Here is a 16,048-nt window from a genome sequence, read left to right on the forward strand (position 1 = left end):
CGAACCCTCAAGGCTGTGATAAGGAAGGTGATAAGTCAGTACGGGAAGGATTGGGACACCCTACTACCCTACCTTATGTTCGCTATCCAGGAGGTACCTCAGGCCTCAACTGGGTTTTCCCCCTTCGAGTTATTATACGGGCGTCACCCCCGTGGCATACTAGATATCGCCAAAGAGATCTGGGAAGAGGAACCCAATGAGGGGAGAAATATAATATAGCATGTAATGCAGATGCGAGACCGGATAGCCCAGGTTACCCCTATTGTACGGGAACATTTGGAGAAGGCACAGGAGGCCCAGCGAACCCATTACAATCGCCAGGCAAAAGTGTGACAGTTCCAACCAGGGGATCGGGTTATGGTGTTGGTACCCACGGCAGAAAGCAAGCTTCTGGCCCAATGGCAGGGGCCCTATGAGGTGGTTGAACCCGTGGGGGAAGTAACCTACAAGGTGCGGCAGCCAGGACACAGAAAACAAGAACAGATTTATCACGTTAACCTTCTGAAACCCTGGCATGCACAACGGTCCAAAAAGACCTAACCCAGGAAAACAAGCCTTCCAAACAGGTGAGAGTGTCTCCCGATTTAACACCAGACCAGAAGAATGAGGTGTCTGAGATGATCTTCCGGACCCAAGATGTGTTCTCGATAAAACCGGGTCGAACAACCGAGACATATCACCACATCGTCACGAACCCTGGGGCCAGAGTAACAATGAGGCCCTATCGGGTGCCAGCGGAAAAAAGGGAGGAAATAAAAGCAGAAGTAAAAAAAATGCTGGAGTTGGGGATCATCGAAGAATCCCACAGTCAGTGGTCCAGCCCAATCGTGCTGGTGCCCAAACCTCATGACACCACAAGATTTTGCAACGACTTACGGCGACTAAACGAAGTATCCCAGTTCGACGCGTACCCCATACCTCGCACAGATGAGCTAGTGGACCGTCTGGGTAATGCCCGGTACTTGATTACCCTAGACTTGACAAAGGGGTACTAGCAGATTCCCCTTGCAGAAGACGCAAAGGAAAAGACTGCGTTCTCTACACCAGAGGGTCTTTTTGAATATACTGTCCTCCCTTTTGGACTACATGGGGCCCCAGCTACCTTCCAGCGCCTCATGGAGAAGCTATTACGCCGCATAACAGTTATGCTGCTGCCTACTTGGACGATGTGGTCATTCATACCCCAGACTGGGAAACCCACCTGGAGAAGGTGGAGGCAGTCCTCGATACCTTCAGGCGAGCTGGCCTTACAGCAAAACCTGCCAAGTGCGCTGTAGGGTTTACAGAGGCCAAATATCTTGGCTACATTGTGGGAAAAGGTTTGGTAAAACCCCAAATGAACAAGTTAGAGGCCATCCAAACTTGGCCCTGACCAAGTCGCAAGAAACAAGTCCGGGCGTTCCTAGGTGTGGTGAGGTATTACCGATGATTTATCCCCCACTTTGCCACAAGGGCAAGCCTGCTGACAGACCTAGTGAAAGCCCGTGGACCTGATCTGGTGAGATGGTCTGACACAGGAGAGGAAGCATTCACAGACCTACCGACTGCCCTCTGCAGTAACCCCGTACTGATAGCCCCTGACTTCACCAAGGAGTTTATCCTGCAGACGGATGCATCGGAAGTAGGGTTGGGGGCCGTTCTATCACAGGTGGTCGGGGAGGAGGAACACCCAATTCTATACCTCAGTTGGAAACTCCTTCCAACGGAACAAAAATATGCAGTGGTGGAGAGAGAATGCCTCGCTGTAAAATGGGCCATGGAAACATTGCGCTACTACCTGCTCGGGCGCAGATTTGTCCTCATGACCGACCATGCCCCTCGTCAATGGATGCAGCAGAACAAGGAGAAGAACACAAGGGTGACCAGATGGTTCTTATCCCTCCAACCTTTCCAGTTCCGTGTGCAACACAGAGTAGGGAGCCGTCATGGCAACGCCGATGGCTTGTCACGTGTGCACTGTCTGGCGTCCCAAGCTGCTCAACCCCTTGGCCTTGAGTGGGGGGAGGGATATGTGACAGATCCAGACCAGTGGGGTACAGGAGTCTGGTAGAGGGCAAATATACTGGTCACTGGATGAGTAGTTTTCTGTTCCCTGAGTGACCAGAGAAGGGGCTGCACTAGAGTAATCAGGAACCTGCTAGAACCAGTTAAGGCAGGCAGGCTAATTAGGACACCTGGAGCCAATTAAGAAGCTGCTAGAATCAATTAAGGCAGGCTAATCAGGGCACCTGGGTTTTAAAAGGAGCTCACTTCAGTTTGTGGTGCGAGTGTGAGGAGCTGGGAGCAAGAGGCGCAAGGAATTGAGAGTGAGGGTGTGCTGCTGGAGGACTGAGGAGCACAAGCGTTATCAGACACCAGGAGAAAGGTCCTGTGTTGAGAGTAAGGAAGGTGTTTGGAGGAGGCCATTGGGAAGTAGCCCAGTGAGTTGTAGCTGTCATGCAGCTGTTACAGAAGGCACTATAGACAGCTGCAGTCCACAGGGCCCTGGGCTGGAACCCGGAGTAGAGGGCGGGCCCGGGTTCCCCCCAAACCTCCCAATTGACCTGGACTGTGGGTTCTTCCAGAGGGGAAGGTCTCTGGGCTGTTCCCCAACCCACATGGTGAATCTCTGAGGCAAGAAAATCCGCCAATAAGCGCAGGACCCACCAAGATAGAGGAGGAACTTTGTCACAGTAACTAACCTCGTTTGGAGAGGTGATGTTCTTATACTAATGGAAAAACCCCTTCCATCAATAAAGGCTATATCTACAATGCAGGGTTATGCTGGCATAGCTACACCAGCATAGCTATTTTGGTATAGTCTCGGCAGAGTAGACATACCCTTAGTGCTAACTGCAAAAAAAAAAGCGGTTAACCAGCTTCAGCAACTCTCCAAAAAAGGGAAATTATCCCTCAGAAATGTGAATAACTGAATTATTTAAACATGCTTTATTAGAATCAACTCTCCAATCAAGAAAGAAGGTTTAGAGAGGAGGTGAAAGAAGCAATAAGAGATAAAACGGGTAAGCTGATAGCAAAGAATACAAATTTGCATTTCCTGACTGGTGACAATTGATAGGGATGTTAAAGGCAGCAACCAAAAAAAGTCAAAGATCAGCAGGGTTAAGGACAATAAGAAGGAATTCTTGAAATATATCAGGAACAAACAAAATCATAATGATATAGGTCCAACACTAGATAAGGATGGTAAGTAAAACTGTCAAAACATGATGCAAAATAGACAGAAATTAATATTTCTGTTCTGTATTTGGATACAAGCAGGATGATCTTTATATCATACACGGATAATGAAATACTTTCCATTCTATCAATAACTATGGGGCATGACAAACAGCAACTATTAAAATTAAGCATTTTAAAATCTGCAGGACCCAATCATTTGCATCCAAGAGTATTAGAAGAATTGGATGAAGAGCTCTCTGAATCATTAATGTTAATTAATGGTCCTAGAATACTGGGGAAGCTCCAACGGACTGGAAAAAGCTAATATTTCCCAGTATTTAAAAAGAGTAAAATGGCATGATCGACAAAGTATATGCTAGTTAGTCTGATGTCATTCATGTACAAAATAATGGAAAGGTTGATATGGAATGCAATCAGTAAAGAATGGTGGTATAATTATTGCCAAGCAACATGGTTTTACAGTAAATAAGTCTTGTCAAACAAACTTCGGAATATTTTGATGAGTACACAAGTTTTGTTGATAAAGGTAACTAAGTTAATATACTTGGACTTCTGTACGGCATTTGACCGACATTTTGATATAAAACTAGCACTATATAAAATCAATGTAGCCCTATTAAATGGCTAAGAACTAGTTAACTGACAGATCTCATAAAAAGTAAGTGTACACAGGAATTCACTACTCAACAAGAGAGTGTTTTTAATGTGGTTCCACAGGGATCTGTTCTTGCCACCAATACTATTAAATATCAATGATCTGGAAGAAAATATAAGATCGTTGCTGGTAATTTTTTTTTTTTTTAAATGACACAAATTGGTGGAGTGGTAAATAAAGATGGGGCTTATTCAGTTATATGCCCCGACATGGATCACTTGGTAAGGTGAGCTCATTCAAACTAACAACATTCCTTTTAACACAGCCAAAAGCAAGATCATACATCTAGGAACAAGGACTGTAGGTCATACAAAATGGAGGACCATATCCTGGAATGCAGCGACATTGAACAAGACTTGGGGATAACAACTGATAACCAATTGAACATGAGCTCCCACCCAGTGCAACGCTGTAGCTAAGAGGGCAAACACAACCATTGGATGTATAAGCAGGGAAATATCAAGAAGTAGGGAGGTGGTGTTACCTCTTTATACGGCATTATTGAGACTATTACTGGAATACTTCGTCCAGTTCTTGTGTCCACACATCAAAAGGATATTGAAAAATTACAAAGGATTCAGAAAAGTGCTACAAGAATGATTTGAAGCCCAAAGACCATAGTTTATACCAAAAGGCTTAAGAAGCTCAATCTGTGTAAGCTTACCCAAGAAAAGATTAAAAGATGACCTGATCATCGTCCACAAGTTCTTACATGTGTAAGAGATTTCTGACAGTAGATGGCTCTTTAATCCAATGGTTGGAAGTTGAAGTTAGAGAAATTCAGACTAGAAATAATTTTTTTAAGTCAGGGTAACTTATCAGTGGAACAATTTACCTATGGATGGAGTGGATTCTTCACCACCTGAAGCTTTTGAATCAAGACTTCATATCTTTCTAGTTTATATGTTCTCGCTCAAATCCAAGTTACGGGTTTGAGGCAGATTTTACCAACTGAGGTTCTTTGGCCTGTGTTATGCAGGTCAGACAATCTTAGGGTCCTTTCTGGCCTTAAAAATCAGTCAAGTCTTTGTCTAAGATTAGAACACTGGATCAAGTAATCCATTCCCTGCATGCGACAGAGGTATTAAAAAAAAAAAAGAAAAGAAAAAAAGAAATTAAAGCTCCTATACTGGGCCAGAGCAAGTCTGAAACTCCAGTTTAGGGCTCCCAATATTTTTTAAAATTTAAAATATTTCTAGGCGGAACACTCTAATGAGAGATTTGTAGCTGTATACTCCAGATCATTCAATGTGTCCATGCTAAGAATGGTCAGCCATGCTTCCAGAGCCTCCTGACATCTTGTAGTCTTTGTTTATGGATCTAATTAAGGGAATTAGATCTGGGGCCTGCCAGCACATATAACTTAATAATTTTGGCAACCAAAAATACATGGAAGGCTTTGCCTTTTTCTAAAGAGAAAGAAAGGACAGTTCTCTCCTCCTGTTCAACTATGGCAGTTTGCGAGTATTTAATAAGGATGTTGTATGATCGATCATACCCTCAAAGAATCAGACGGCATGGTCTTGGTGTGCAAGAATGGAATATCCCTCTCTCTTTCATACCTATGGGGAGGGCAGGTAAAGGAGCGGTAGAACTGCACAGATTCTCAGGCTCTGAAGGGTGGCATGCCTTAGAGTTGGAGGTCAGTGATCACTCAGAAGGAAGAACCCCAGGGGAAAGCAGCAGGGCAGTAGCGTCTTCAATTACATAGGAAACTGAGTCCCTTGCTGAGAAGCAGACTGCACTGAAGTGCTAAGCCACTCCTTTAATGTCCCACCAGAAGCCCTAGGCAGGCATGGGCCTCATCACAAGACAGCCAAGAAGAGTCTGGCAAACCTGTCAGACTGATGCTATTGCAGATACTACACCTGGCCTCTCAGGGTATGTCTACACTGCAATTAGACACCACCACATGGCCCGTGCCAGCTGACTCACAGGACTCAGGCTAAGGGTTGTTTAATTCAGGTGTAAAAACTCTGGGACCATCTTACTGCAGGGTCCTCGAGCCCAGGCTCCAGCCTGAACTCCTATACCACAATTAAACAGCCCCTTAGCTGGAGCCCCAAGGGCCAGCTGCAGGTTTTGAATTGCAGTGTGGACATACCTCCAGTCTCTCCTTTTCTATTTATGCCTTGCTGGGCTGAGTATGTTACCAGGGTCCCAGAGTTCAAAGTGCTGCACAAACAAAACCCACCTCAAAACATTACAAAAACCAGAAATTAAATATGATCACGACTCCCCAACCTGGTTCTGAATTTAAAACCCTGTTAGAAATCAAAATGATCTTGACAAATTAGAAAAGAGCTCTGAAATCAAGATGATGAAATTCAATACAGACAAGTGCAAAGTACTTCACTTAGGAAGGACAAATCATATGCACAACTACAAAATGGGGAATAACTGGCTATGCACTAGTACTGCTGAAAAGGCTCTGGGAGGCTATAATAGATCACAAATTGAATGAGTCAACAATGTGATGCAGTTGTGAGAAAATTTTGGAGTGTATTAATAGTGTTGTATTTCAGACACAGAAGGTAATTGCACCACTCGGCACTGGCAAGGCCTCAGCAGGAATACAGCATCCAGTTCTGGGTGCCACACTTGAAGGAACATGTGGATGAACTGGAGAGAGTCCAGAGGAGAGCAAAACAACGATAAAAGGTTTAAAAACCTGACCTATGAGGAAAGGCTAAAAAAAAAAAAAAAAAAAAAAAAAAAGGGGGCATGTTTAGTTTTGAGAATAGAAGACTGAGGGGGGACCTGACAACAGTCTTCAAATATGTTAAGGGCTGTTATAAAGAGGAAGGTGATCAATTGTTCTCCATGCCCACAGAAGGCAGGACAAGAAGTAATGGCTTAATTTACAGCAACAGAGATTTAGTTTAGATATGAGGAAAAAGTGTCTAATTGTAAGGATAGTTAAGCACTGAACAGGTTACCAAGGGAGGTTGTGCAATGCCCATCATTGGAGATTTTTATAAACAGGTTGGACAAACATCGCTAAGGGATGGTCTAGGTTTACTTGGTCCTGTCACAGTGAGGGGACTGGACTAGATGACTGCTCAACATCCCTTCCAGCCCTACATTTCTATGATTCTAATTAATCTGTGTAATTCATCTTATAGTTTACACACTCATCCTGCAAAGCATAGACAGTGAATAACTAGTCAATAGGCCTGGTATTCATGTACTCAGAACTGAAGACCAAAATTGTGTGCAATCTCTCCAGAGCCACAGAAAAATCACCACCTTCGCAGTCCATGACGCAGTGCTGTTGCGCACACAGCCCAAAACTTCACTGGCAGCTGCTTTCTATTTTACTTTTCATCATCATCCTTAAACTTATGACACAAGATACATTGACATACAGACCCCAATACAGAATTGCAAGTTTAAATAATTCACTTTCAAGTATGATGTCTATTTTCTTTCTTTTTCGAATGGTAGTTACATTTCTATTGGGTTTAAACGAGTTAAAATTTTAAAGAATTACTTACCAGTCCCTCATTATCTTCTGAGGTTCTCTGGAAGTGTGCTGCTAGAGCAACATAATCCTGCGCCTGCTTGTTACATTCAAGACACTTTAGTCCATGACGGATTAGTCTCAATGGGTCTGCATACAGAGGCATGGCTGGGTGAGTGTTGATAGAGGTTCCTGTCCCACTTCCTGATGTAGCACTGGGTTTACATGAAGGAGATGGGAAATGCAAAGTCTGAGGGGCCAAAGACACCGAAGAGTTTGTAGGAGAAGGTGAAAACATTTCATCTAAGGAAATTGGTTTCATTAACAGCTGAGAACATTGCATAATCAATCCTTTGCTCTTGTGCTCTCTCGCATGTTTAAGCAAACTACACTTGTTAAAGAACAGCAGCAGAGTTGAACACTGAGTACACATGACTTCAATGTGGACACTTCGCCTACTATAGTGTTGAGTTAGGCTTTTTTCTAAGGCAAATGAATCTCCACATTCCAGGCAACAATACCCAGATGCAGGTAACCGAATATTGCTGTCAGGTGGTGGGCTGAGGTTTGGAGAATACACTGGCACAAGATTGTTACTGTTTAGTACTTTATTAAATTCCTCCACAATTACAGGAGCAGCTTTCTTTACTTGATGCACCAGTGGCACTGACATTTGAGTTAGCTGAGGCTGACTTCGCCTTTGCACAGAGGACTTTGCTGTGACAGAAGCAGCAACACTGTGTGGAACTAAATTGAGATTTGCTAGATGTACGGCCTTGGGAAGGAGGCTGGAAGTGGTGGGGTTAGATGGCTGCGTCACTGTACCCTGCTGCTGCCTCTTGTTGGGCTGCTGACCCACATCACCTATTTTTATGGCATCACTGCCACAGTTTGGCAGTGGAGACGAAGACACATTGGGTGTGTTGTTGTCAGTAGTCTCTGTTTTCATATCATCTATACAGGGGCTCACAACATTTGACACTTGAACAGCTGTGGCAGCTGCATTTTTGGTGGAACCCTTGCTTGCCTCATTTTCTGTGACTGCACTAGTATCAGGTGAAGGGAAGGACTTACTAAACTCTTCCGTGGCCGAACCTTCTGCACATGACTCCTCAGGGGATTTGCCCAACTCTTCAGCTTCTGGCAAGATTCTAGTTACAGTTCTTTTAATTTCACCAGAAGACATCTTAATAGTTTTTATTCTAACTTTGGGAATAGCCGGCGGAGAGCCAGCTGCCATGGAGGGAGAGCCTTTTCCACTACTATCACTGCACACGCTCCGAGGACTCTCGGGCTGCTTGTTGGCCTTTTTTACCACCTCTAGGGGGCTTCTTGGGCTCTTTGGTGACTTAGGCATTTTGGGGCTTCCTTTCATGCCATCTTTAAAATGGCCAGAAGGTTCTTTTGTAAGACTTGTTTGATCTTCTTTTGGAATACATGCAACTTTTTTGGCCTGAAGAGCTACTAATGCAGCAACACAAGATGACAATTTTGAGTGAGCTGGCTTTAGACGTTGGCGAGGTGGAATTGATGAAGAAAAGTTCACCTCAGGCATAGACCCTCGGCTTTCCTTCAAGTTATTGTTGTGGAAGCTTCGAAATGCCAAGCCTTCTCCAAGGAAGTTGTTGGTATCCACTAGATCTTTGCTGGATTCTACGAACTTCTCTGCTACTCTGTCTTGTTCTTTTCTGCTCAATTCCAGCCTATTTTCTTGCTGGCTATGAATCTCCATCTTTTGTTCTTTTTTACAATATTGATCAAACATACTCAATTCTGGCTCTGGTAACTTCCTAAGTGAATCTAGAACTGAAGCCGCAGTTGGAATATACATTGGAGTTGGTGGGAAATATGGAGTTTGGGCATGTTTTGGTTTATCATCAATACTGTTCTCTTTGAAAGCATCCTCCGGTTCAGGGCTGGAGATAGGGCTGAACTGACTGAATGTGGGTAAAGGTTCTGACTTTGATTGGTCCAATTTTTCAGAAAAGTTTTTCGAACTATCACCATTAATAAAAGCAGAATCAAATTTCCCATAACTGTGCACTAAGTTGTGAGCCTCTGATGGCAGATCAGACCCACGGAACCCATTGTGTAACAGACCAGCTCCAAGGTGATTCCCCTCCTTCTCTGCTTCAAAGGACTCCTGACGACTTGTGTTCTTCACAATAACACTCACAACAGGGGTATCAGGAGCCGGCACTGAGTGGGACAAGGACACATTTTCATCTATACAAATTCCTGATGGCTTTAAATGATTTTCGTTCTCTTCACTAGTTGACTGTATGGTCTCCTTGGCATCAAGGCTAGTTGGGTCTGGGATGTCAAAAGCAGCCAAAAGGTCATCGAAGTCCGGGGTTTTCATGTCCCCCATGATGAAAGCTGCAATTAAAAGCGAAACACACTATCAAAGTTTGTCTCTGGAAATAAGTCTATTAAACTCTTACTTGGATTTACTCTAACCAATGAAGAAAAAATTAGGACTCTAGCCACTACAGGGAAGCTAGTATGGGAACTTTCAACATGCTATCGCTTAAACTTCCAGTTTAAACACTGTGGGATTTTTTGTTCATTTGTAGATGGACTAACTCAATGCCATTCAGCCTTTCTGGCCCCAGGGCCTAATGTGTTACTTTAAAAGGCCAAGGGGCTGCTATCAAGACTCTGGGGAAGATCCTCTACTGTTCTGCTCCCTATAGACTGCTCAGGCAGCATAAGCCACCTGCAAATACCCTGCTGTGGATTCCCAACATAGAGGAGCCCCCAGTGAGCATCCAGCTGTCTCCTACATTCCCCTAGTACAGCTGTGCCAGGCTGGGAGGGGTGTAACTGCAATGTGCTGTGCTCTGGCTACCCCACTTGGTGCATGGTTCCTTGGGACTACTGGCAGCTGGTGCAAGTTAGAACAGCTGGGAGTCTGCCTTAATCTGGGCTGGGGCAGAGAATCAGGGAGCTGTAAATTGGTAGTTGTTCTCAGTTTCTCTTCGTCCCCCACTCCTATACTGCCCTGGGTCGCTGTGTAGGAGAGGGGCACATCCGGGAGGGCTAGCTCAGTGGTTTGAGCATTGGCCTGCTAAACCCAGGGTTGTGAGTTCAATCCTTGAGGGGGCCATTTAGGGATCTGGGGCAAAAATCTGTCTTGGGATTTGTCCTGCTTTGAGCAAGGGGTTGGACTAGATGACCTCCTGAGGTCCCTTCCAACCCTGATATTCTATTCTATGATTCTTTCCTAGGTGTCCTCTACATTCAGGCAAAGTCAGTCAAACTCCAACCCTGCTCTCCCTAGGGCTCCCATAGCTTGAGGGGGAAACAGGTAATGAAGCAATTGATGCTACTCTCCTGTCCCTCCCCTGCAACCCAACAGGAAGCCAGTGGTGTAGCTGCTGCTCCTGGAGCTACAAGGCAAGCTGTGAAGGGCAGTGCCCCCTACCTCCTCCTTCCATAGGTACAGGGCTGATCCAAACACTTCAGTGTAAAAAATACAAATCACAGGGCATGGCTCAGGGAGCACTCTTCAATTGATCAAACACAGTCACCCCTCAAGGACCACCAACATAAGGCCTCAAGGATCACAGAATGGATACCTCTGGACAAACTCAAAAGAGAAACTAGTATGATCTGCAAATAACACAAGTTGTTACTTCCTGGAAAGGTTACAGCGTAGCCAGACCTGAAGTATTTAGTACTGCCAATCACCTGGAGAAAAGCCAGAAGCAATTGGCCAGCCCAAGAGAAACAGCATTGAAAAACGAGAGCCCTGGTTTCTGCCAGAGCAACCTAAATAATAAAAAAGTCTTTACTAAATATTTTAGTATGTTGTGTACAGCACCTTGAGCACTCAGTTGGGGATTAGTGTAAAAGAGGGCCGATCCTATAGTCCTTAATTAGCTAATAAAATCATTGAGGAGTTTTGCCTGAGTACAAATAAAGAATCATGCCTAGAAATCATAATCCAAACCAAAAGTTTCTGAGCATTTCTTTGGTTATAACTGTCTACAAAGGAAGGTACAGATTACAAAGGCAGTGATTGCAGCTTCACAATTAACGTTATAACTGAGTTTTCATTATACCCTTCTCTAACACATGAGAGATTTGTTATTACTGTTAAGAAGGACTAAATATCCTCCCCCACACGGTAGTTGTACAAAAATTCATGAAATATTTAAGTTATTGTACATTAAAGTGAGACCTTTTTGAAATTAAGACAACTCATTTTTTTCAGCCACATCTAACTTAAAAATGGCAAGTTTATGAATCCAGAATTGGTACATACTATATGCACAACAACACTTGTGCAGAGGGTTCTTTTGCCCAAGGGGGGGAGGGGAGATGGGTAAATTAAACAAAGAGGTTGTTTCCATTTTTCATTACTAATGACTAACACCTTGTCATAGAAGCCACCACTTAACATTTTAATAGTTGAAACTCACATTTAAAATATATTCCCTTCCAGAAAGCTGGTACAAGGAACAACTTCTCTGTGAACTGACAACTAAACATTGCACTTTGTTACAAAACAATGGAACATACCGAATGGTCTTTGCTCTCTCTTCGCCCCACTCTACCACTTCTGTACTAAAGACAAAACTAAGTTAATCATTAATCACATTAATTATTGTGGGGCCTCAGGACCAATGAAGAATTGGTCCTTATTGTGCTAGACTCTGTACAAACACTGAGTAACAGACGGTCCCTGCCCCAAAGAGCTTAAAAACTAAACAGACAAGACCGACACAGACTGGGCAGAGGTGAGGGTGAGGAAGGGATATCACACAGAAGCAGAGTGAACAATATGAGAATGGAAAATGTCATTTTAGTGTCAGGCTTACTAAATTTAGGGCTTGTCTACAAACAAAGAGCATTGGTTTAATTAAAGGCTTTTAAATGTAGTTTAAACCAGTGAAAAGGCTTTATAGATACTTCTTTTGGTTTGAGAGTGGCTAACTTTGGGTTAGATTAAGCCTGTTCTAACTGACCTAAGCTAAACCAAAATAAGAGCATCTACACAGGGGTTTGTACCAGTTTAAGACCATACCTTTATTTAAACCAGTATAATTCTGTATTTAGACAAGCCCTTGGAAGTTCAGAAGATGATCCATACAGTGCTTAAGAACAGTGCCAGTCGAGTTATCATGCACCACGAGGACTACAGCTGCTGGCAAGAAGCATGGTTGTAGGATCTTCCCCTTACTTTTGGAGGGAAAAGTCTGTGCCAGCTGGAAGATAAGACTAGACATCCTTCAGTTTCTGGCACACAAGTAATCATACAATGAAGACTGTTCATTCCTTACAGCATAATGCCCATGTCTTTATGCACAGAAAGTAAATCACCACATCATTTAAAGGCACATAAAACTTTCTATGATTAAAAGATTTCAGTGTACCAAGACTTATATACAGAATACTTTAAACAAAAGATTTCATGAACAACATGGTACACAGTCTAACCTCCTGGCCTGTTACATCTCCTTTTCCTAGCTTTAGCTAAATCTGCAGATTGCAGTCCACCAATTTGTACTGAGAACTAGAATGTTTCAGAGCACTATATTTGGCTCCATACATGTCAGAAGCATCACACAGACTAGGCTCACTAATAAGCAATGCAGACAAAGATTACAGACTTATTTTAACTAGAGAGGGGACCAAGGGCCAGGTTTTTTAAAGGATTTAGGTGCCTACCGGGATTTTCAAAAGCACTTTAAAAGCTTTTGAAAATGTCCCTAGGCAACTAGAGTGGCAGATAGGTGCTCACATACTTTTAAAAATTTGGTCCTAGACAACTAGAGTAGGACAAGAACAGAGACTCACCACATAAAGCTTTATGGGAAATAGTCTAGTGTTTGCAGGAGAGTCTGTGTACATATTTAAGTCCCACAGCAGCTTAATTTATATACTATCTCTGTTGTACAAAGTATAAGTCTCTCCTTCACTCATATTGCAATATTTCTTCATAAAAGTTTATTGTAAGATGATATAAAGTTATATTTTCTCAGAGTAAAGCAGAATCAGACTCAGAATCTGGAGAAAACTGAACATTTCCAGTTAAAAAGATTTTAAAATAACCAAAAGTTTAAAGAGAAGTGTCAAATATTTCTGTGTATTCCTAAATATTGAAATAATTCAATGTATTAAAGTTTCTATTGTATCTTCTGCATTATTGATAAATGTTTATTTTTCTCTCTTATATAATGTGAGTGCTTGTCACTGGAATGGGTGAAAAAAGTACAGGGACAGAAATTTTTAAATTACAACTTAAAAAAATAGAAGTAGAAGAAATTTGCACAGATGTGTAACAGGTCATCATACAGGCTGATAAATGACAATTACTTGCACAATAACCAAGTCTGCATATGTTTCATTGGCCAAAAACCAAACAAGCATGAATATACATTTCAACAAGAAGGCACAGGGGAACAAAAGGAGACAAAGATCTTAGCTCTTAAACTCTCTAGGGCACTGAAGGATCTGTGGGTCAGGTAGAACTGTAAACTCACAAGGCCCTTTGCAACATCTAAGCGCCAAGACACTTTGAATTCCAAAGGAGTTACTGTAATATCAATGCCCCACATGCACACTACATTAACTTTTCACTGGGAGCATTATTTCTGTGGACCTTTTGAGATCTGCAATAGGTCCCGCAGACTTTATAGCAACATGTATTATTCTGTTCAAAGAGGAAGTTCAAGATTGCCATCTAATATTAAAATATGAAAACACAGTTATACCAAGGTAGGTCACAATCCTAAAAAGCTAAGTATTTAGAAGTATACAAGTTAAAGGACAATAGAAAAATACCAACCAATGGCAGCTCTATATGGGAGTTCTCAAGCCCAAAAGCCAGGCTTAATTTTTAGACAGGGCAGTGGGGGAAGGCAAAGTCTCTTTGCCAGCAGAGTACTTTCAGAGAACTTGGAAATCAGGATCATGGACTTAGTAAACACAGACAGCGTACAACAACTGGGAGTAGAAGATGAAGCTGAGTTTGTCAAAGGAGACATTCGTCTAGGGAATGTCATGAGGGAGTGGGTTTTGGGATACTAAAGGGACAGAAAGATTAGTCAGTTGGGAGAGTCAAATTGGAAGCTTCCACAACATGTAGGGGTGGATTCAGGCTTCAAAATTTTAATATACAGTGAAGTACAGGAAACACAGAGTAAAAGAACAGAGTAGGCAGGTCCCAAAACAAACTCCTTGGTCAACTTAATTTACATGGCTTGGTGTGAATGTGGCTTGTTCATTCACCATACAGTCTGGGTAGACAGTTCTGCTGTAGGCCAGCAGTTCTCAAACTAGGGTCCAGGGACCCCATGGGTCCTTAGAAACTGCACATGGGATCTGCAAAATGTCAACCATCACGCCAAGCATAGACAGACTCTCCAATAAGAAGCAGGTACACCCATCTCACTGATATCTGTAAGTGCTCTTATACTCTTTTTCTTAAAGCATTTCTAACAGTACATGTTTATATGAAGTACACCTATACCTTTGCCAATCAGTTTCTCAGCTGGAGGTCCGTGATTAACATTGTATTTGAAAAGGGGTCCATCTACAAAAAAAGTTTGAGAACCTCTGCTCTAGGTAACCAAACTCTGGTCTGGAAGTGGCAATTTCTGGGCTCTATCCCTTACTCTGCCAGTGACTTGCTGTTTGCCTTTGGGCAAGTCACTAAAACTGCTCTGTGCCTGTTTCCCCCCTATGAAGCAGGAACCTCCCACTTACCTACCTTCATCAAGAGCTTCAAGATCAAAAGAAAAAAGGAGACTAACCCCCAGAGCAATACTGTTAGGCTAAAGCCAACCCCCAGGATCCAGATGGGCCATCCCGGTGGGAAGGCCACACACACTGCTCAGTGCCCTTCGTCCCAGGCGGGAGGGAGAGGGGAGAAGTCTTCTGCCCCCAGCAGGCAGCAGTGCCTGTCCCACCAGCAAGGGAAGATCTCTGTGGGGCCAGGCAGGCCAGGGTACAGTCACAGCCATTCCCTAAGGCGGGATGTGCAGTCAGTCTGTCCGCCCGCCCGCCCCATGGCGTGGGCAGGGCAGGTTAGGCTGTCTCCTGTCCATAGGGCTGGAAGTGTTTTGTGGGGCTGGCGGGAGCCCGCCTGTCTGTGCGGCCCCCTGGGGCTGGCAGGAGAGTCACGTCAGTCTGTCTGCTCACCCAAGGGGTCGGTGGGGGGGGGGTGTCCGCCTGTCCCGCAGACTGGGGGAGGGGAGCGGGCAGTAGCGAGTCCCGCGGGGGGTGTTGGTGTCCGTCTGTCAGGGCAGAGAGCTGTCCGTCTGAGTGGGGCTCGGCCCGTCCGCGGGGATCAGTGCCCGGCCCGGCCGAGCCGCACTTACCAGCGCAGGCAGCTCCTCCGGGGCCCGCACAGGCCTCACCCAGCGCCGGGCAGCAACGGCCGCAACATGGCGGCGGTAGGGCGGGGCCGGGCCTGGGAAAACCGCCCCTTTGGCCCCGCCTCCACTCCCTGCCGCGCCCGCCGGGGACCGCTCCGCCCGCGGCTCTCTGCCCTGCCCCGCCTCTCCCCCGGGAACCGCCCCACCCCCTTGGCCCCACCCCGTCCCCGCTCCCTGGCGCGCCCCCAGGGACCGCCCCACCGGCCCGCGACTCCCTGCCCTGTCCCGCCCCGTCCGCTCGGGCCGTCCGTCCCTGTGCGCGCCGCCCCGGCCCAGCTCTCGCTGCTCTCCTCGGCGCGGCCCCGCGCTCGCGCGCTCCTCCTTGTCAGCAGCCCTGGTCCCCTCTCCTCCGCGCCCACC

At 44.7% G+C, this 16,048-nt stretch overlaps 1 protein-coding gene across 1 annotated transcript in view; it reads right to left on the reverse strand.

Moving 5' to 3' along the window:
- The window catches only part of ZNF592 (zinc finger protein 592), a 93,861-nt gene extending 78,164 nt beyond the window's left edge, over positions 1-15,697 (reverse strand). Inside the window, exons 1-2 of the mRNA XM_024210453.1 lie at positions 15,632-15,697; positions 7,336-9,680 (exon numbers count right to left, since the gene is read on the reverse strand). Coding sequence (XP_024066221.1) covers positions 7,336-9,672 — 2,337 coding nt within the window. The 5' untranslated portion in view covers positions 9,673-9,680; positions 15,632-15,697. The remainder of the gene's footprint in view (positions 1-7,335; positions 9,681-15,631) is intronic.
- Positions 15,698-16,048: the final 351 nt, after the last annotated feature.

The sequence above is a fragment of the Terrapene carolina genome, unplaced genomic scaffold (assembly GCF_002925995.2).
Source record: "Terrapene carolina triunguis isolate 2854851 unplaced genomic scaffold, T_m_triunguis-2.0 Scaffold67, whole genome shotgun sequence".
Taxonomy (NCBI): domain Eukaryota; kingdom Metazoa; phylum Chordata; order Testudines; family Emydidae; genus Terrapene; species Terrapene triunguis.